Source organism: Arachis hypogaea, chromosome 5 (genome assembly GCF_003086295.3).
Source record: "Arachis hypogaea cultivar Tifrunner chromosome 5, arahy.Tifrunner.gnm2.J5K5, whole genome shotgun sequence".
In the NCBI taxonomy this organism is placed as follows: Eukaryota; Viridiplantae; Streptophyta; class Magnoliopsida; order Fabales; family Fabaceae; genus Arachis; species Arachis hypogaea.
This window is the reverse complement of record NC_092040.1, coordinates 3,181,708-3,203,669: the sequence shown is the minus strand read 5'-3', so window position 1 is coordinate 3,203,669 and position 21,962 is coordinate 3,181,708. Positions and strand designations below refer to the sequence as shown.

General features: G+C 32.7%; 4 protein-coding genes across 5 annotated transcripts; all 4 read left to right on the top strand.

Annotated features, from left to right (window-relative positions):
- The first annotated feature begins 1,600 nt into the window (after window positions 1–1,600).
- Window positions 1,601–5,664, top strand: LOC112800214 (protein root UVB sensitive 1, chloroplastic-like). The gene is made up of 6 exons (XM_025842361.3): window positions 1,601–2,892; window positions 3,130–3,186; window positions 3,343–3,541; window positions 3,803–3,918; window positions 4,333–4,509; window positions 4,974–5,664. Exons 1-6 carry the CDS (start codon window positions 1,933–1,935, stop codon window positions 5,256–5,258), a joined length of 1,794 nt encoding a protein of 597 aa, XP_025698146.1. The 5' UTR covers window positions 1,601–1,932; the 3' UTR covers window positions 5,259–5,664.
- A 264-nt stretch (window positions 5,665–5,928) lies between these two features.
- Window positions 5,929–7,973, top strand: LOC112800215 (lysine-specific demethylase JMJ32-like). Of its 2 annotated transcripts, none has more exons than XR_011881748.1 (4): window positions 5,929–6,687; window positions 7,016–7,191; window positions 7,284–7,369; window positions 7,452–7,973. XR_011881748.1 is itself a non-coding variant. In XM_025842363.3 (4 exons), the coding sequence occupies exons 1-4, from the start codon at window positions 5,998–6,000 to the stop codon at window positions 7,580–7,582; spliced, it is 1,068 nt and encodes a 355-aa protein (XP_025698148.1). In that variant the 5' UTR covers window positions 5,929–5,997; the 3' UTR covers window positions 7,583–7,973. The 2 variants fall into 2 exon arrangements, 1 of the variants encoding a protein (XP_025698148.1); XM_025842363.3 differs by having other exon boundaries at window positions 7,299–7,369.
- A 629-nt stretch (window positions 7,974–8,602) lies between these two features.
- LOC112800213 (pentatricopeptide repeat-containing protein At1g31790-like) lies at window positions 8,603–10,200 on the top strand. The gene has a single exon (XM_025842360.3). It carries the CDS (start codon window positions 8,840–8,842, stop codon window positions 10,106–10,108), a length of 1,269 nt encoding a protein of 422 aa, XP_025698145.1. The 5' UTR covers window positions 8,603–8,839; the 3' UTR covers window positions 10,109–10,200.
- A 7,924-nt stretch (window positions 10,201–18,124) lies between these two features.
- LOC112800212 (probable carotenoid cleavage dioxygenase 4, chloroplastic) lies at window positions 18,125–20,921 on the top strand. Its single transcript, XM_025842359.2, has 2 exons — window positions 18,125–19,481; window positions 19,737–20,921. The coding sequence occupies exons 1-2, from the start codon at window positions 18,316–18,318 to the stop codon at window positions 20,347–20,349; spliced, it is 1,779 nt and encodes a 592-aa protein (XP_025698144.1). The 5' UTR covers window positions 18,125–18,315; the 3' UTR covers window positions 20,350–20,921.
- The last annotated feature ends 1,041 nt before the right edge of the window (window positions 20,922–21,962 follow it).

The window sequence follows — 21,962 nt, the reverse complement described above, 5'->3', positions numbered from 1 at the left end:
AGGCGGATCTTGTCTTGCTGAAGAAAGTGTAGAATATATCATGCGCGACTTTAAAGAAAGTGTCACTGGCAGTTATAGAAATCAGATCGAAGAATTGATGAATTGTAAAGTGGAATTGGAATTGAAACCTTATTAGTTATCTAGGCATCATACCATTAGGCTGGATGCCATTGATAGAAGAAGGCTTCCTCATCGTCATTATTCTTTCTTCTAGTTAAGAACAACTAAGAAGAGAAGGCTTGGAGTAAATTTGGGGATTATGATTTTTTAAAATTGGTCCAGGAACTAAATTGCCATAGAAAAGTTTCGTCCTCCACATCAGCTAGCTCTTATCTTGCCCCCGTATCAGAAATGAGTCCATTTTAACTCTCCAATGACGCTTGTTGGCATAAATTGTTTGAAGGATAACTCTGGGTATCGAAATGCAACTTTAAGGATGAATATGAGTAATTATTAATTTGAAGGACCACTACGAAGCTCGAAAGTAACTTCACATTGCGTTTGGACGGTGTTTGTGTATATGAGAGACACACACAACAACATATGTGCACTGTTTGTTTTGTAAGACACAAATTCAAAAAAGACACAGTTACAAATAACTACACACAAAGAACATGTATTTTGTGTTTGGCCAAAATGAAGAGACATGAAAATTTAGCTTGAGATACAGATCAAAATTCTAAAATTACCCAACTCACGTTAACTTTCTCTTTTCTCTTCTCCTTTCTCCCTCTTCTAACCTCCATTATTATTGCATCTCAACTCCTCCTCTCTAAATTTATTTCATCCTCATCCTCCACCATCCCAAATCCATCAAGTAGTTACGCTTTCAAAGCACTTTGTGTTTATCCTCCCCACGATCGACGTCTCTCTCTGGATCTCTCTTTTTTATTTTTTCCTCTTTGGCATCACTATCTCCGACGATGTCGCCTTCACTTTCTCTATCTCCTTCATCTTTATCTTCGTCTAGTGATAAAAATAGTGTTAGTGATTGGAGTGGACGGCTATTATTGTAGATCTGATGCTGCTATAATTGCAAATATGAAGGAGGTTGTCTCTGCCGAACGCCGCAGTAACCACGAGCATAAAGAAGGTCGTCCAACACTATAGTTTGCCTCCGCATTGTCCTTCGTTATCACCGTCGTTTTTCTCATCATTTGTTTTTCCTCTGACGCATCAACAAACCCTCACCCTTATTTTTATTTTTTAATTTGAATTGTTTAAGTAATATTTAAATTGGAGTTATTAATTTTGTTTATTTGAAAAAAGATTGAAAGATCAATATTAATGATAGTGGTGGTAGAAATTGGTGATGATAGTGGTAATGTTAGTGGTGGTGGTATTGATGTTGTTTTTATTTGGGAATAAATTTGACTTTTGAATTAAATAAACGTGCCTTGTGTATTATAACTATTATCACTAAACATGTTAAAAATCGTGTATATCTATTTTCATGTATTTCTGTGTCTTTATATTTATGTCTCTATTTTTGTATGACAATAAAAAACAGTGTCAGAGACTATTTTAAAATATGTCACAAGTCACGGAATCCTATAACCCTAATATTTAATTAAGTAGACGAATAAACTATCGGTTAACGTAAGTTGCTTCATAAGGGTTTTTTTTTTTGTATTCAGTTGGTTCACAACTGGTCAAAGTTGTAACCGATAGTCCAGAGTATTTATGTTTTTTTTTTTAACTTGGGATAGTCCGGTTTATGGCCCATCAACGAAGAAATGAAAACAAAAAGCCCACTACCATTACATCGATCCTGACAAAAACAAAAAACACTACAACACTAAACTTTCAATTATTCTGAGTGGAGCGGCGGTCGGAATTCCAAAGGTTTTCAACGTTGGATCTGGTTGCGGCGGTGGTTCCGTTGATTGACTGATTCGATGATTCCCAAGTTTTGACCCATTTTCCTTCTCCATGGCCTGCTCTTCTTTCTTCCCCTCTTCCCACTTCTTCAATCCTCTCTCTTCCTCCTCCTATTGTTCTCCACCGCCGCCGGTCTCCGCCACTCGTTTCCGCTCCCTTCCATCCAAACAACTCAACACTCTCTTTACCACAGCCCCTCCTCTCCACCGTAGTTTTTCGGCGCTTCCTCTCTTCTCGGAACACCATGGCGGCGGTTACAACAACAACAACAACAACAACAATGGGGGTGGTGGTTGGGGATACCCCTTTGACTCCGACGACTCTTTTTCACCATCAAGCCACACCCTTTTCTTCTCATTGCTTCTCTCTTCAGCTTTCTGCTCCTTCTCCCAACTCGTCCTCGCAAAATTCGCAAAGGCGAAAACTTTGGCTTCCGAGAAAGAAGCATTCTCAGAGTCTCTTTGGGAAGTGAAAGGTGGCAAGTGGACAAAGCTAATCCCTGATAATTTCAACGATTCTTTCGTGACCTCGGAACCCGGTTTGTTCAGTGAGTTATCATCCATTAACTCGACTCAAGTTGTAACCTTTCTGTGGTTCAAGTGCAGGGACCTCTTCCTTCGTTTGATGCTCCCTGAAGGGTTTCCCAAAAGCGTAACCAGCGATTACTTGGAGTATTCTCTGTGGAGAGCGGTTCAGGGTGTTGCAAGCCAGGTTAGTGGGGTGCTGGCAACTCAGTCATTGCTTTATGCTGTTGGGTTGGGAAAAGGTGCAATTCCCACTGCTGCTGCCATTAATTGGGTTCTCAAGGATGGAATTGGGTACCTCAGTAAGATTATGCTGTCCAATTTCGGCCGCCATTTCGATGTTAACCCGAAAGGCTGGAGGTTGTTTGCTGATCTGCTTGAGAATGCCGCATTTGGTTTGGAGATGTGCACTCCTGCTTTTCCACACTTCTTTGTGCTGATTGGTGCTGTGGCCGGCGCCTCCCGTTCCGCAGCCGCATTGATTCAGGTGATTGAATGGATCTTGTATATAGTACATGAAGCTAGAAACAAACCAATCCCTTGTATTCTACTTTGTTTAAATGATTTTGTTTAGGTAGTGGCTGGTATGGTTAAGACATTTTAGTATAGAAGGCAATCTATTCTCCTGTATGATTCAGGCTGGGGAGTATGCATAAACTTAATATAGTTGTTAGTTATTCGTATGAAAAATGATTGAAACTTGAACCTGATTTTATATTTACAGGCATCAACCAGGAGTTGTTTCTTTGCTGGTTTTGCTGCTCAAAGAAATTTTGCTGAGGTAAGAAACAGATTGTTCTTGCTTTGAATAAATAGAAGTACTTGTTTAATGACACAGCTCAACCATTCTAGTATTACTAGTTATTGGAAATTTTCTGAACACATGTTCATTTTATTTTATTTAATTTTTCTTTCTAAAAGTAATTCTAAATATTAGGTAATTGCCAAAGGTGAAGTACAAGGAATGGCAAGCAAGTTTATCGGTATCGGGATTGGTATAGGATTGGGTAACTGCATAGGATCCTCCACGCCTCTTGTTCTTGCATCCTTTGGTGTTGTGACTTGGATTCACATGTACTGCAATCTGAAGTCATACCAGTCAATTCAATTAAGGACTTTGAATCCTTATCGTGCAAGTAATTTCTGATCACTTTCTCTCACTCTGGCTAACATTAACATGTTGGGGATGTATTATAGTAAACTTTGAAAGAATGAGTGTGTACTATTGATGAAACATTGAATATTCTTCCAAGTTGTCTCTTACATGTAGATTTAAATGTTTTTGCAATCAATTGTTGGAGGAGTAAGGAGCCGAGAAATGCTACTAGGATTTAATAAGTTTTAATTTTTCTGTATGGTTTAGAATTTTATACATATGATTATTGAGTTTTAAACAGGTTTGGTTTTCAGTGAATATCTACTGAGTGGCCAGGCACCTCCAGTTAAAGAGGTCAATGATGAGGAGCCATTATTTCCGGCTGTACCCATATTAAATGCAACGTTTGCAAATAAAGTGAGTTAATCTTGCTTCCATGATAAATATATATATGACATTTGAAACTTCAAAATGAAGTTCCTATCTGTTGGATCATATTTTTGTGGCATGCTAAAATGTGATAAAAGTTTTTATTTTTATAATGTATTATGTAGTTTAAGGTTGCCCTTCGTTTTATTCTACTTCTCAGTTGATGGAGGCTAAGGATTTGGGGAAATATCATATCAATCTTGCCAATTGCCATGATAATGTGTGATATTGCTTGTCTGATTTTGAAAACTTTGAATATTTTGTGCTTCCTTGCAATTCTTATATAGTAAGCCCATATAAAAGATGATGATTGTGTTGGGCACTAAACAACTGGTATAAAACACCGTCGAACACTTAATGACATTGCCTCTTCATGACATGGCTTGTTCGCTTTTGTACTAGGCAAAATCAAATGCATTGTCATCTGAAGCAAAGGATGCGGCTGCAGAAATTGAACGGCGTCTAGAACTTGGGTCCAAGCTTAGTGAAATTGTCAGCAGCAAGGATGACGCACTCGCTCTGTTCACGCTTTATAAAGATGAGGGCTATATCTTGTCAGAACACATGGGGAAATTCTGTGTAAGTTGACAGTCATATACACACAAAATTTGATAGCCTCTTCCCTTTGGTAGGAGCATATTGGACCTGAGATTTTCCTTGTTATGTTTCTATCTTCCCAGAAAATTGGATTAAAAGATAAGAAGTTCAAAGGATAAGGATGAGTTTGGAGTGACTTTTGAAAAAGAAAAAAAAAATTAAGAAGCAATTTCGTGTTTGGATAGAAAACATAAGAAATATTTCTGTTTTAGGAAACGATTAATTAAAATCTTAAAAGTTTTGCATTTTTTGAAAAGCAACATATTGTTTGCTTAAAATAAAAGAATTTTTTAATAAAAGTACATTTTTTTAATGAGAAAAAAATTCTTTTCTTCTCTTCAAAAAGGCCACTCCAAATGAGGCAAAAAGTCTTTCCCCTTCTAGATATTAGCAACCTGGTACATTGTTGTGTTATGGACAGTGACTAACATATCTGGCTGAATCAGGTTGTTCTTAAGGAGAGCTGTTTGCCATTGGACATGCTGAAGGCGTTGTTTCAGGTCAACTATGTATATTGGTTAGAGAAGAATGCGGGAATTGTAGGAAGAGGAGTCGTTAATGATTCCAAACCTGGCGGGAAGCTGCACATGTCCCTTGATTATGTAACACGGGAATTCGACCTTGTCAGAACTGATGGGGAATCAGTAGGTTGGATCACGGAGGGCCTCATTGCGAGGCCATTGCCAAATAGAATTCGTCCGGGCAACATGGCACCCTCAGCGAGTAGCTGATACTGTCAAGGTTTGGTGGTTTTCATGCATGGGCAGTTGAATTGCCATGAAGAAGCATGGTGGATGAAGATGTGGGAGAGATCAAAGTGGATTAGCTGGTTCTTATCATCTTTGTCCATTGTTGGTGATCAGCACATCAATGGGTCCAATGGTGTGGAGAGACATAGAGCTATAAATGGTTGGAACCCTAAAACACCACCCTGCAAAGATATCAATTTGAATGTGAATGATGGACTGACTTTTGAAAGGGTCAAACAATGGCCATGAAAGAGATGTGCATGTAATTGTGAAGAGAATTTGATATTCAATACATGTAGATGTGGTTTGCTCAAAATCTCACACAAATAGAATTGAATGTTTCTCATAAACAGTAATTTGAAATTAAATGCAAAATTTGTCCCTCCAATGTTTAGTCTTAGTTTAGTTAGAATTTTATATTATTTTTAATTATTTTATTAATATCATTATACAAGTGGTAAAATTTTATTGATTCTCTATCAAAGATGTTATTAAAAACACTTCATTAGAAATGTTATTAAGCATGATTAAAACATCAATAATATTTGAAAAATAATAAAAGAATCAGTTATCTAATTTAATATTTATTAATTATTATTAGAATAATTAAATAATTTTATATATATAATAAATATATAAAGTAAGTATAGTTATTGTCTTAGACATGTTAGTAGCTAAATAGTGAGGTGCGATGTGCGAAAGAAGAATCTGAGAGAAAAAGATGGAGGAGGTAGAGAGACTCTGGAATGAAGTGAGAGAGCTAAGCTTAGGCAACAACAGCAAAGTGGAAAGACTGCAAGCCCCACCAACTGCCCTTCAATTCCTCAGAGATTTCGTTAACCCAAACAAACCCTGCATCATCTCCAACGCTATCAACCACTGGCCTGCACTCTCCCTTTGGGCCCAGGCCCAACCCAATCAGGCCCAACATTCCTACCTCTCCCGCTCCCTCTCCTCCTCCAGCGTCTCCCTCCACCTCACCCCCTCCGGCCGCGCCGACGCCCTCGCCCCTCTCCCCTCCTCTCCTTCCTCCCTCTGCTTCGCCTCCGCTTACGTGCAGCGCACGCCCTTCCCCGACGCCCTCCGCCTCATCGCCTCCCCCGATCACAACCCCGCCGTCGTCGCCTACGCCCAGCAGCAGAACGACTGCTTCCGCTCCGAGTACTCCGCCCTCGCCGCCGATTGCGACCCCCACATCGATTGGGCCACGGAGGCTTTCGGCGGCGCTTTGCCTGAAGCTGTGAACCTCTGGATTGGTAACCAGCGTTCTCACACTTCATTCCACAAGGATCACTACGAGAATCTGTATGCCGTTGTCTCGGGAGAGAAGCACTTCATTCTGTTGCCTCCCACTGATGTTCATAGACTCTACATCCGTCAATACCCTGCTGCCACTTACAGATACTCTTCGGTATGCTCTTTCCCTCTTTTATTTATTATGTTTTTTCTTCCATTCATCTTTATTATGCTGTTATAAGTCTAAATGTCTAATAGATTACTCATGTAAAGATATCTTCATGCGAATAACAGTGGAGATTAACATGTTTGACTAAAATGCCTAATATCTTCATTATCTTTTTTTTGGGTGGTAGATACTGGATCAACAAGAAGTGTAACGAGATAGGCAAACGAATTGGCAAGACTTAAGTTGACTTTATATGTTATGATCCGATGCATGTAGGTGTAGCTGACCCTATTTAGCAAAACAAGACTGTGATGTCAATGTTTTTGGTTTGTAGGACACTGGAGAGTTTGATTTGGAGCTTGAGGAGCCTATTAGATATGTTCCATGGTGCAGTGTAGACCCTTTTCCTCCTCCTGAGAAACTCCATGAGGAGGTGTCTAAGTTTCCCTTGTACTTCAATGGCCCTAAGCCATTTGAGTGTACAGTGAAGGCTGGGGAGATTCTCTACTTGTAAGCATTTCCCTCCTTTTTCTCTCTTATAATTTCATTAGCGAGATGAATTCGTGGATTTATATAGTTTGTCGCGCGCTCGTGCTGATCAGATGGAACTAATGCAGGCCAAGTATGTGGTTTCATCATGTTAGGCAGAGTTCAGGTGATGGAGGATGCACTATTGCAGTAAACTATTGTAAGGATCAAGCCTTACTTTTTCCTTGTCCAATTTGTAATCAAAATCTCTTCTGCAAGTTATATTTTTCTTTTTTATGCAGGGTATGATATGCAATTTGACATTAAGTATGCATATTTCAATTTCTTAAAATCTATCCATTACCGATCTCCGAGTCTACTATTGCCTGAGAAATTTTCTGAGGAGACAGATTCAGATCCTGATTGCTTATGACACTGATGAAAATAGTTGTTCCTTAGCCAGTGTTCTTTGGGAAAATGCAAGAGATTCGGAAGTGTCATGGAAACATTTCGGGGAAGCATTGATTGATTCCCAAAACAAGCAACTAACTCTTGGAAGCTGGAACTCTTTTAAGATTTTTGACATCTCTACCTGATATGTGGCAACTGCCAACACAACTTTGTTTTGTCCTTCAATTGTGATATCAGTTTTTGCTGTAATCATTTAATTTTCGCTATTTCTGGTGATGCTGATGAGAATGAGAGAGACTGAATAGTTCAGTTCAGCAATTTTCTCCTAAAACAAGCGTATTCCTTTTTATTATAGTTGTAATATTGTCACATTTTCCGCACATTTTATTCCCTTCCTAATCTGTGTTGTGTTCTACAGTGTGTATTTAGTTTTTGGTCTGATAGCTGGTGTTAATTTTATCTTATTAGTGAAGTGAAAGGAGCACCTAGAAGAGTAGAAGTCGTGACCAGGTCTTCAAATCTTGCAAATTATCTTATACTAAGATGGTTCAAGTCGTATGCATAGTCATCTCCACAATACTATCTTCGTGAAAACTGAAAACTGATATCAATTATTCATAATGGTTAGTTCCAAGCTTTTTTATTTAAATAAGTATAGGAAAATGATTAATTCTCAGAATACGTATGAATGGAAATTTAGAACAAAATGTGCATAGTCATGGAGGCTCCATTTCGTGAGTGATGCAGGTGAATTGGAGGCTCCATTTTGTGTGCGCCTTCTTTGAAATGAAGTGCAATTCCATTTTGTGCGTATTGTCCTAAGATGGCCATGCGCATTTTGTTCTAAATTTTCATCCATGGGCATTATGAGAATTAATCATTTTCTTATACTTATTTAAATAAAAAAGCGGTTAGTTCCATAACTAAATTACCTATTTTTTTACAATTTCGATATAATGATCTGCTCTCTTGATAATTGTAAGGACCTAATTTAATTTTGAAATCTAATAAATGTTTTCAATAACAAAAATACTACGAGCATATAAAAATTCAGTTAAAGAATTATTTATCATCTATTTATGTATTGTTTAATTTATATTTTATGTTTGTATGAGTGAGTGGTCGCTGATTTTTAGTATATAAATAGCATGATATTCAAATAATTCACTTCATGTATATTTATTTGGTGATTCATCACCATTGAACGTTTCGTAATCTTCGCTACACAATCAGAAGTACGTAGCAGAAAGCTTGTAGGTCTCATGTTGACGGTCCAAAAATGGAACTTGTCACTGTTCCGCCGCCAACAGCCACTCAATCCAGCTACCATCACCACCACGGCAGCAGCATCTCCACCATTACATATTCTCCTCACAACCCCAAACTCAAGCTTCCTCTCCTTCACACCTCCCCTGTCATCTCTTCGAAACCCCTCCAACCCATTATCTCTCCACAAACCACTACTACTTGCAGCGACAGCATTAAGAGGAGGAAGAAGAAGAGGAAGAAAAATGGGTCTTCAACCTTAGATATATTGTGCTTAATGGAAGCTCTCTACAATCCCATACCCATTGACATCTACACCTCTCTTGTTAAAGAGTGCACTGTTTCTGGGGACCCACATACTGCTATTCACTTGAACAATCACATAATCCACAGTGGGATTAAGCCTCCGTTGCCCTTCATCAATCGGATTCTCATCATGCTTGTGTCATGTGGCTTGTTGGACAATGCACGCCATGTGTTTGATTTAATGTCTGTTAGGGACTTCAACACTTGGGCAACCTTGTTTGTTGCTTATTATGATAATGCTGATTATGCGGAGGTAGCTAGAGTATTTGTCAGCATGGTTGAAGATTTGGGTATGGAAGATTCGGAATTCCCTGCGTGGATGTGGGGTTGCCTTCTCAAGTCATGTGCCTGCAGTGCGAACTTCCATCTCGGTATGCAAGCTCATGGATGTTTGTTGAAGTTAGGAGCTTGTACTGACGTGGTTCTAAGTAGCTCTTTGATCAGTTTCTATGGGAAATTCAATCGCCTGGAAGATGCGAATGCTGTATTCAACCACGCTTCGCGACACAACAACATGACTTGGTCGGCTAAGATTGTAGGCGGATGCAGGGAAAAGCAATTCTCTGAGGTTCTCTGCGACTTCAAGGAGATGGGAAGACAAGGGGTGAAGAAGGATAGCTTCACATTTTCCAGTGTTCTCAAGGCATGTGGGAAGATGCTGAATCGCGAACAATGTGGCGAACAGGTCCATGCTAATGCCATCAAATTTGGGATGGTCTCAGATAAATATGTTAAGTGTAGTTTGATAGCTATGTATGGAAGAAGTGGTTTGCTGAGAGATGCAGAACAAGTGTTTGAAATGAAGGGGAATGAAAGAAATGTTGATTGTTGGAATGCAATGGTTATGGGTTACATGCATAATGGTATGCACATTGAAGCTTTGAGGTTTCTGTATCAGATGAAGGAAGCTGGAATGCAGCCCCAAGAAGATCTGCTTAATGAAGTGAGAATTGCTTGTGGCAGTGTTAAATACTAAACCATGAATAAACTGAGAAGTATATTGTATATGTACTATATACACAATGCACAAATGTTGAATGGAAACTATACATATGATTGATGGTTAAAGTCCGGTAACTTTACTTTTGAAAAATGTGTTTAGAATTTGAAGGTTTGTTTGATTTAAGAAAACGATTTTTGCTATATTTTTTTTTTAGAAAAAAACAATGCAATTTGGATTGGACTGATTCATTCGATTTTTAAAAGTAAACTTTTAATATTTTAGAATTAAAAAATAGAACAATTTTAAATTAATAAAAGTAAATGAATAAATCTTATTTTACATTTATAAAATGTTATTTGAGTAATAATATATGAGTAACATAAATTTTGTAACAAATTAAATATACTAAGTAAAATCTTAGATTTGCTAAAACAATAGTATTAGGGTAAATGAGATAAATAAATTAAATAACCTCTAATATAATAATATTATACCAATATCTTAAAATAGATCAGCTTACATACAAATCCTAAAGTAAATCTATATAATTAAATCAAATAAATTTGATTCACATTTGATTCCTTACCCATAGCATAAGATAAAGGGTGCGTACTTCAACATCTAAGTTTCACACAAGGAATCTCCTGTTCTTAGGTGTTCTCTGTCCCTCCCTCCTAGAAATTTAAATAAGATAGGTCGTAACTTAGTTATTAATAAATTTGGAAAAAAGATTAATTATAAATTGAATTTAGTTGATTTAATTTAATATTGATATAGATTATTAATATTTATTATTTTTATATTAATTTTAAAACATAAATGTCAATAAAAAAATATTCTATTTAAATTTAAATAGAATATCAAAAAAATTAAAACGAATAAGAATAGAAATTCAAATTTTATATTTTAGTTCAAATTCTAAAAAATATACATCTATATAAATTTATGAATATAAAATAGAATATTAACATTTAAAAAATTATTATCAAGACTTTTGATATTAAAAAAAGTAATATAAAGTATATTCTTCTAAAATGCGATAAAAATTAAAAAATATTGATTATTTATTACACATTATGATATTTCGATATAGGAAACAGAGGCCACAAAAAAGGTCATGTATTAATCAACTACCCCACCAACTATAACAATTTATCTTTGAAGCAATGGTGAAGCAGTGGACCCAACTGCTTTCTTATTGTGCCAGAAATGAAATAGCATCTCCAATTCAAGTGGCTTTGAAAGTGAGTGCTGTTTAAATGGAGGGCAGAAAACTTTTATCTGATTCCTATTCCATGGATAATTATTGGTCATTTTCTAATGAGTGGCTGGTCCCTATTTAGAAGCCAATATTATCCTTTGTAACTGCAGTTCACTGACTCAGAAGATATTTTTCAGTTAGTTTTATTGTTTTTAAAATTTTATTTTTATTATTAGCTGTTTAATTTTTTATAGGAAAAAAAAAGATCTTTTGGAGTTTTGGTTAGATTGCATAATTTAGGACAAAAGTTTAATTTTGCATGTTTTGTTTTGTCACCATATGTCTCTCTTGCATGCCTTAGTCCCACTCTTATTTCTCACTGTTTAATTGATTGGATTGTCCCATTGTTACCCTGCTTGCTTCTTTAGTTGAGTTTATTTTGATTTAATTTCTAAAATCTTTTGATGTTATAATTTAAAAAAAATTATATATTTGATCGAATAATTTTAAAATTTAAATTTTATTAGAATTTTATATTTTATGTATTTAATTAATTATTTTAATTTTATGTAAAATTTCAATTTTTTCGACTATATTAACCATTAACCGTTATGCCGTTATTCTAGCACTATTAATTTAAAATGTATTGTAAAAATAGAAAAGTTGCAAAATTGAATTATATGTACTCTTTTTTTTTTTTAAATATTTGAAAGTAAAAAATTGAAAAAATATATACAAATTTTTTTAGTATACAAAAATATATTTTGTGGAGTGTACCAAAAGTAGTATTACAAGTGTCATTTTTTCTCAAACCCAATTATTACCACTGATTCTGCCGTGATGGAGAAAATATGGACAAAAACAGTTATTATTATTATTATTATTATTATTATTATTATTATTATTATTATTATTATTATTATTATTATTATTATTTATTTATTTAAAAAAACTGGAAAAAACTGATAGTGATTTTCTTCTTTATTAAGTGGCTAATAGTAGGTAATAAGAAAAAGGTGGACCCTCTTGGCATTTATGGATTCGGATAGAATTGTAGAAATATCATATTTGATATATTACAACAGCTACATGTTTTATCTCCACCTTACACTTGTTTCCAATGGTTTTCACAATATCTTACCATGGATGTGAATGAATGATTGGAACTCTTATTTGTACCTTTCACTCAAACACTTCCCCTCATCAACATGTTCTACTCTCAAATTATGAATAGGCTATGGTGAAATGTAGCAAAGGGACTAGGCAGATCTTAATTGTGTTACAAATAAGGTGAAAACTCAAGTATATATAATTAATTTTATGTAAAGTTGATAATTGAGAATTATTAGATAAAAATTTAGTCAAATTAATTAAATTATTTAACTGTTCTCAGTTATCAACTTCACGTGAAATTGACTGCACCTGAGTTTTTATCTACAAATAATTGACTCATTATGCACCATCAGTTTCTGAAGATTGATTTTAAATTTTCTGTGGTAATGGAAAAATAGTGTTATTGTCAAACCTAAATACCTGAAATGGAATTTATTAGATATTGGAAGTATATATAGTCTCAGGTTAATTTGAAGTGGACTCAAGATGGATATTTTTTTTATTTAGTAATCTAAGGAATATTAGACTAAATGGCAACCTTACATAAAAAGAGAAAAAAAGATATACATACACTACAAGAAATAAGGGGTTTAGCCACGAAAATTTTTTTGGCTAAACTCTAAGATAACCGTAGCAATTATACATTGGCTACGAAAGAATATTTGTGGCTAATCGAGGGTTGCATTTTCAATTTGCCACGATTTTAGCGTTATTAGCCACAATTTTAAACATCGTGGAGACCTTCAAAGAGCCACGATTTATATATCATTGTCCACGTATAATGCCGTGGCTAAATAAGAATAATTAAATAAAAAAGTATAATTCTATTACACTTAGTTAATTTGTGCAGATTTTTCAGCCACATTTTTTTTGTAGCTAATGTTGGATTATTTAATCACACTATTTTTGTGGCTAACTCACTATATTTTTCACATACAATTCAGAACTAATTTATGCTAATTTGATTTAATTGAACAATTTTATTAAATTAAAATTATATTTATATATATTACATTAATAACAAAAATCAAACTTTTTAAATATATAATATCTAACATTTTTCCATAAAAAAATACTAATAAGAATTCAGTATAATAATAATAATAATAATAATAATAATAATAATAATAATAATAATAATAATAATAATAATAATAATAATAATAATAATAATACAAGTCTAAACTTATATATAATAAGAAATAAAAAAATTTAACATAAATAAAATAAATTCTAATCCCTTCTAGATTAAATATATTTAAAATTTTAACTATTACTTATTAAATATATTAATTAAATGTCTAACATATCACTGGATAAACTAGGCACTTTATCACTGTATTTTGATAACAAAAATTTGTACAGAGCTGCTATATCCATAGCTTTTTCTCTAAAGTTTCATCCAGTTTCTCTAAATTTATCACACATCATACATTTTCAACACCAAAGACCTTTCCAATTTACAGCGTTGCTCTACGAGCCATTACACCCAGAAAATCGTATCAATAAATTTACGTCATTATCTCGACTTTGTCCATGCCCATCAAGTTCCATAATGTCTTTTTCATCAATTTTCAAATGCCAAACTTAAATTGTCGTCCTTTTGCCAGTTGTAATTTCTCCCATAGAAGTGTCTGCCATGAATATAAAATTGAATAAAAAAATAAACTAAATATTAGAATTCAAAAAATCACGTAAAAAAATTGAAATTTCATATACCTTTGACATTCACAACTAAAGGGTCATTATAATCTTTTCTGGTAGGTACTGGTTGAGACTTATTTCACCCAAACCTTCTGCAAATTCTTCATTGTTGTTGATATTCTGTGTTATCGTAATTCTGCTAGGAGGGTCTCTTCTGAATTATTATGTTTTTGTTTCACGAAAAAAATCTACTAAAAAAACTAACAAATAACAAAGAAAAAATCAGTATTTTGAGTTTGGAGGATATCCTATCATATGATAGGGTTCATATAATGTGGTTAAAGAGAGTGCTTTTAAGGTGCTGCAGAAAAGTAGGAGTTAAAAGACAACGTGAATGATGGGAAGTTATATTAAAATTTGTCCGTAATTATTTTAATTTTCCGCCAAAAACTACTTCAGAAGTTAAGCGCACATTAAAATTTTAAATTTTAAAAATTCAGCTTGACCAATGTTGTTTAAATTGTCTTTTAACTTTCTTTAATCTTAAGAATATTTCTTTCATCCTACTGTTTATTATCTACTAAATATACCTTAAATTATTTTATTTTTAACAGAATAGTTATTTATTTATTTTTTAATGGTCAAATATAATAAAAAATTTAAATTTAAATTTTGATTTTGTAATATTTTTATCTTTAATTTTTATTACAATAACAATAAATAACCAAAAAACTACTTTAATAAATATATGACCCTCACAATCTTTCATTTCATGCAGTTGATAGTTGATGATTTAAATAATATACTATTATTTAATTATTTACCTATTATACATGAAACAATATAACAAGAGTTATACATTAAGTAAATTTTGTAAATACTTTTACCTGAAAATTTTAATGTTTAATAAATTTTAATTATTAAATTAGTTACTAAAATTTTATTACATTAGACAAATTAATTATCAGATAAAATTGTTATAAGAAATTTTATAAATTAATTTCTTTGTTACTTAATAAAATTTCAAACTTTTATACAAGTGACTCATAAATTAATTAGTATTATTTTTTTATAACTGAAAATAATTGTAAAATAATTAATTAATAGAATATACCAATTAAATAATAATAAAAATAAAAAATTTAATTCATAATTTCACAAAATAATTTTTAAAAAGATAATTATACATATAATAAGAGTACATAATAAAAGTACAGTATTCACAAAAATATATAGTATGTATTAAACCATATAAATAAAGACTAATTTTTTTTAACTTATTCTCATTTTTTAAATTCAAAAAATGATAAATAATTTATTTTTAATAAAAACCAAAATATTTTTTATACTTACAAATTATTGAACCTTTTATTATCTATTCAAATTATATTATTTTAGTTAAATAAATTTTATCTTTATAATTAACTCAAATATTAGAATATTATCTTTATTTTTATAATTTTTTATTTTATCTAAATTCATTTTTTATATTTTTAGATTTAATTTTATAAATATGTGTTAATGTTAGAATATTAAAAAATGATACTATACATTAATAAATTTATTTAAAAAATTAATTTATTTAAGACAGAATAGTCATGGTACGTTAATGTAAGCAAGAAATACAGCTACGAAAAATATTGTTTGTAGCAAAAGATTAAATTTTAGCCACTGTCGTAATATTTCGTGATAAATAGAAGACACGCTCATTTATTTTTATCACGATTTAGTGTTCGTAGTTAAAATTTGGTGACTAAACACCGTTTTTGTGGTAGTGATATATACCACTATATCTTATTCTGAATTTCTTTTTTAATTTTCTTTATAGTTTAAAAGAGCAGAGAATATATAGTATTAAGGATCAGCTACATTATCATTATTTAGATGCTCATTTGTTTATTACTTTATATTATAGGTGAGGATTCGTCATTAACATTTTTTTTCCCTTCTAAATGTTCATGTAACTCTTGTATGTAAATGTAAAATAAAGTGGTCCTTTCAATTTTGTCCGGCATAATGTTTCCTTTCTTGACATGAAGAAAAGCATCATAGCACAGATAGAAACAAAGTTGAAATTCAACAAAACGTGAGAGATAGAATGAAAAATTAAACTAATTTTCCATATGCATAAAATTAGGTGAAGAATGATTGCTAAGAAAAATAAAAAAGATAAATGGACTATTTTTGTGTATATTTCTGTTAAAAGATTTTTTATTTTGCATATAAAAAAATCAATTTATAAAGAGGGAGAAAAAACAAATATATCATAAAAAATATAAAAAAATGTATACAAAAGGTAGTGTGATGAATATAATTTTTTCTATTAATAACAGAATGTGTTTGCTACAAGTAATGGATACTTGTTAATTAAGTTTTTCTTCTAACTCATCAATAAGAAAGATCATATTAAATATAAAATAAATTAAAATATAATATAATAAAAAGTTAACAGCATATAATTTATGGTATTTATTATGGTGTCTAAAAAATATTTTCTAATTATTAAAATAAGTTAAATAATTAATTTTAAATTTAAAAATATTAAAGTTAAAATATTTTAAAGTTACTATAAAAGATAATTTAGACAAAAATTACACGCAAAACAAAAAGTACCATAGAATTGACCATAATTTATAAAGTAAATAGTCAAATTAGTCCTTAAAGATTACTTGTTTTTTAAATTGGTTTTCGAAAGAATTTTTTAATCAAATTCGTCCTTTAAAGATTTTAAATTAGTCATATTAGTTTTTTCGTGACTTTGTTTATTTATGGTATCAAAATTTGTTAATATAAGTATATAACACGGTTAAGTAACATTCTAACCAATACACACTAAAGAATCTTAATTGACTACCAACATAATAAGTTTATGAAATTAGATCAAATCTAAACTTAATTTATGGAGAGAACTTGAGACATTAAAATTCCTCAATTTAGGATTGATTTGATCTAATTTTATATACTAATCATATTAATAGTGAATTAAAATTTGATAATATAATAACAAAAGTAAAACCACATATCTAATTCATCACTAAATAAGTAAGTAAAAAAAATAAAAAAAATTTCATCATCTCTATACTTTAGTATGTGGTGATTTCAATGAATCAATTACAGCAACGTCAAATAATTATTGTGGTTACTTTGGTGAATTGATTATGGCAAAACAAAGGAATTTACAGTTTTCTATGTTAAAAGATGATGAATCATTATTTTGCATTTGAAAAAACCAAAATAATGCGTAGAGTTTGAAGAAATAGGAAGGGGTATGAAAAAAAAATGATGATCAGACCAACAAATTAAACGCCCATTTAGTTTCTAATAAGATATAAAAAAATTTAACAAGTGTATGTCAATTTTACAGAACTACGAGGATAATTAGACTTCTTAATTAGATTTCTATTCATTTCTCATTAGGAACTATAAATATATATTTTTACTAACAAGAATTTGAGTTATATTATCAAAAGAATTCGATTAAAATTTACGATCCAATTTGACTATAATTCTTTGAAAGACAAAAAAAAACTCCATGTTTCTATTGTGGAAATTGCAATGGTAAAACGGTAGATTTTTTTAGTATGAAATTGAAAGCAGTGATATATTTTAATACGATTATTTTTTATATTTTTTAAAATTGTAGAATATATACAAATCAAAAGTTATAATTTTTTACCTTAAATTTTTTAATTTTTTTAACATAAATTAAAAAAGATCTGACAGTCTAATTTTAAAAATTAATTTATATATCTAATAAATTATATGTTCAATCTAATTTTTACTTCTCTACTTTAAATGATTCCACATTTGAGAATTACACTTCAACCATTCACTTTTTTAAAAAAAAAATCACTAATATTACTCCAATATTAAAATCAAAAAATTTTGATAAGAAAAAATCTAGGAATCAGTAATTTTATTGAATTTTAGCTAGCATGTAATCAGCAGAAAAAGATAAGTCATTAGATAAAATTTTACACTAATCTCATACTATCAAATTATCATTAATGACTAATTGATGACTAATAATCACAAAAATTACTTTCCTAACATTACTCTCCCGCTAAAAACTGGAGCGAATACTTAGACATATAACAATTTATTGTGGCCTTACTAATTTGAGATAGATGTCAGCATCAATTTCATTGAGAATGTATCTTGGGCTTCATAGTTGTTAGTCATTTCTCTTTCCATAAATAACAACACCATACCTTCTCCCTCCTCATTCTTTTCTTTTTCTTCACTCTTTTGGGACTATACAAACTAGCAAGGGGAAACAATCATGGTCCCAAAACCCATCATTGTAACTACACCACCCTCATCATCACCCTCAATAACCCCACCTCTCCCTCTCAGAAACATCTCCACCGTTCAAACCCAACAAAACCCACAAACCCTTAACACCACCACCACTACCGCACCACCACCGCCACCACCAACAATAATAACTACCCCTCCCTCCAGAACAACCAAACCATCACCCTCAAAACTCCCCCCTAGAAGAAGAGCTTCGGAGTTGTCGCTGCCAGGGTTCATCTTCAACGCTTTCGATGACGTCATCAACAACTTCATCGACCCTCCATTGAAGCCTTCCGTGGACCCAAAACATGTCCTCTCTCACAACTTCGCACCGGTAGACGAGCTTCCACCAACCCAATGCGACATCGTCGAGGGATCTCTTCCGCCCTGCCTGGACGGCGCGTACATCAGAAACGGCCCCAACCCACAGTTTCTCCCGAAGGGACCGTACCACCTCTTCGACGGCGACGGCATGCTCCACGCCATTCGCATCAAAGAAGGCAAAGCCACACTCTGCAGCCGCTACGTCAAGACCTACAAGTACACCATAGAGAACGAAGCAGGTCAACCTCTCATCCCCAACGTGTTCTCCGGCTTCAACACACTAATGGGCTCGGCGGCGCGTGGCTCCCTCACGGCGGCGCGTGTGCTGAGTGGACAGTACAACCCTGTGAACGGCATTGGGCTGGCGAACACAAGCTTAGCTCTGTTCGGCAACCACCTCTTCGCTCTCGGAGAATCGGATCTTCCGTACAAGGTGAGAGTGACGGAGACTGGCGACATCGAAACGGTGGGTCGTTTTGACTTCGAGGGGAAGCTGGCGATGAGCATGACAGCGCACCCGAAGATTGACAGCGAGACCGGAGAGACGTTTGCGTTCCGTTACAGTCCGATTCCGCCGTTTCTGACGTACTTCTGGTTCGATAAGGAAGGGAGGAAGCAGGCGGACGTGCCGGTATTCTCAATGACGAGGCCGGCGTTCCTGCATGATTTTGCGGTGACGAAGAAGTATGCGTTGTTTGCGGACATACAGATTGGGATGAACCCGCTTGACATGATCTCCGGTGGGTCTCCGGTGGGGTCGGATCCGTCGAAGGTGTCGAGGGTGGGGATATTGCCTCGCTATGCGGTTGATGAGTCTCAGATCAGGTAACTAATTGCATGCTTTTCATGTCATCAAGCGCTGAATTTTCGTGCGGAGTCAATTCTTTTTTCATCAAATTTCTTTTATATTTATCTATATTTAAAATTTTAAATCATATTTTTTTTAAAATGTCAAATTCAAGTGCAGTTAGTAATAAAATTTGTTAGATTATAATTTAATTAAATTAATTGTACCTAAAATTTGTGTATCAAAAAGAATATTTTTCATTGCATGTAAATATAATGAATTGAAACTTGCAGGTGGTTGGATGTGCCGGGATTCAACCTCATCCACGCCATCAACGCATGGGACGAACCTGACGGAGAAACCATCACCCTCGTGGCCCCCAACATTCTCTCCGTCGAGCACACCCTCGAGAGAATGGACCTCGTCCACGCCATGGTTGAAAAGCTCACCATCCATCTCCCCACCGGCATCGTCTCCCGCCAGCCCTTATCCTCTCGCAACCTCGACTTCGGCGTCATCAACCCTTCCTACGTCGGAAAAAAGAACAACTTCGTCTACGCCGCCGTCGGCGACCCCATGCCCAAGATCTCCGGTGTCGTCAAGCTCGACGTCTCCAGGAAGACCAACTGCACTGTCGCCTGTCGGATGTTTGGCGACGGATGCTACGCCGGCGAGCCATTCTTTGTGGCCAGGGATCCGGAGAACCCTGAGGCGGAGGAGGACGACGGGTACGTGGTGAGCTACGTGCACGATGAAAGGAAGGGAGAGTCGAGGTTCTTGGTGATGGATGCAAAGTCACCGGAGCTGGAGGTGGTGGCGGCGGTGAGGCTTCCTCGCCGGGTGCCTTACGGGTTTCACGGGCTGTTCGTGAGGGACGCTGACATAAGGAAAGCGTCGCTATCGTGATCGAGAAACGTTAGAAGATATTATAATTTTTTTTGTTAATATTTAAATTTAAAATATAAACTAAAATATATAGTTAGTTTATTAAATTAAAAAATTAAATTAATAACTAAAAATTATAAAAAAAATAAATTTTAATAATTTTTTAGTATTTTTATTTTTTATATCATAAAAAATTGAAACGGTTAATTAACTATAAAAAATAAATTAATTTGATAGTAACAAAAATGGAATATGTTTAAATTATGGAGGTTCAATGTTTATGATAAAGAAAAATTAGTTTAAAGTAAAAGCAAGTGGTATCCGGTTTATTGAAATATCTAATATCGAATAATGGACAAAATATTTCGTATCATAGTGAAGTAGCATCATTAGGGTTGTTGATGAATGAATCGACACATCACATTAAAGTAGTTTGTTCTGTTGTAAATCTATCCATCTTCGTTTTCTTTCTTCCTTATTGAATGGGGGCAGGAGTTTCACATTGTATTAGTGGGATAATAGTGAGGTTTGTACTCACACACAGATGCTAAATGTACATAGCACATATAATTAAATTTTATTTTTAATGTGTATTTTATATTTTTAATTAATTTTAATAATTAATTTTAATATATATTTAATATAGTTGATCGAAACTAAATTCTATAATTTCAATATAATTTAAAAAAAAATAAATTCTAGTATATCTATATTTATGATGGTTATAATAATTATGCAAGTATTTTAAAAATTAAAGTCATATTTTTTTATTTTAGTAATATTTTTTTAAAAATATTATTTTAATTTTAACAATATTTTTTAAAATATTATAGCTATTATAGCCACCATAATATAGATATACTACAATCATCTTTTTTTTAATATAGATAAATAATTTTTAATCAGCTAATTTTAAATAACTGTAATTAATAATTAATAATTTTATATTTTGAAAAATAAAATTTAAATAATCAATAATTAATAACAATTTAAAAAATAAAGTATAATTCAAAAATACTTATTAACTTATTTAACAAAATAGAGTTATTTTTTGAAATAACTCATATTAATTATCTAACGAAATTATTTTAAAAAATACCAAAAAATTGGCCGCAACAATAAAGTGCCATACAATAACGTAGCTTTTTTTTTAATACAAGAAATAACGTTTTATTCATCAATAACTTCAAACGCGAAACTTACAAGTAAACATAGATCTACAAGAAATAAACATTTTCTATGTTAAATTATAAGTTGAGAATGAATAATTTTAATTAATAGAAAAATAATATAATAGAATAAATATTTTTTAAAATAGATGTAAACCTATTTCAAATTTAGTGTAGTTCTTCCGAGGACGAAAACTTTTCTTTGGTGAATAACTGAATACATGAAACTCTCCAAAATCTATATGATCTGTAACACAACCATACTGTCTACAAAGAAGGGGACAAAAATTACTACAAAAGAGAAAAAATAAAGCAAATTACAAGTGATGTTTAAATACCAAATTAAAGCAAATGCACACCAGAGCAAAAAGAAAAATTAGAACAACTCTAATAATAAGATATTTTTTGGATATTATTTTATTTTTATAATAATTAAATTAATTTAAAATTAAAATTTGTATTTGA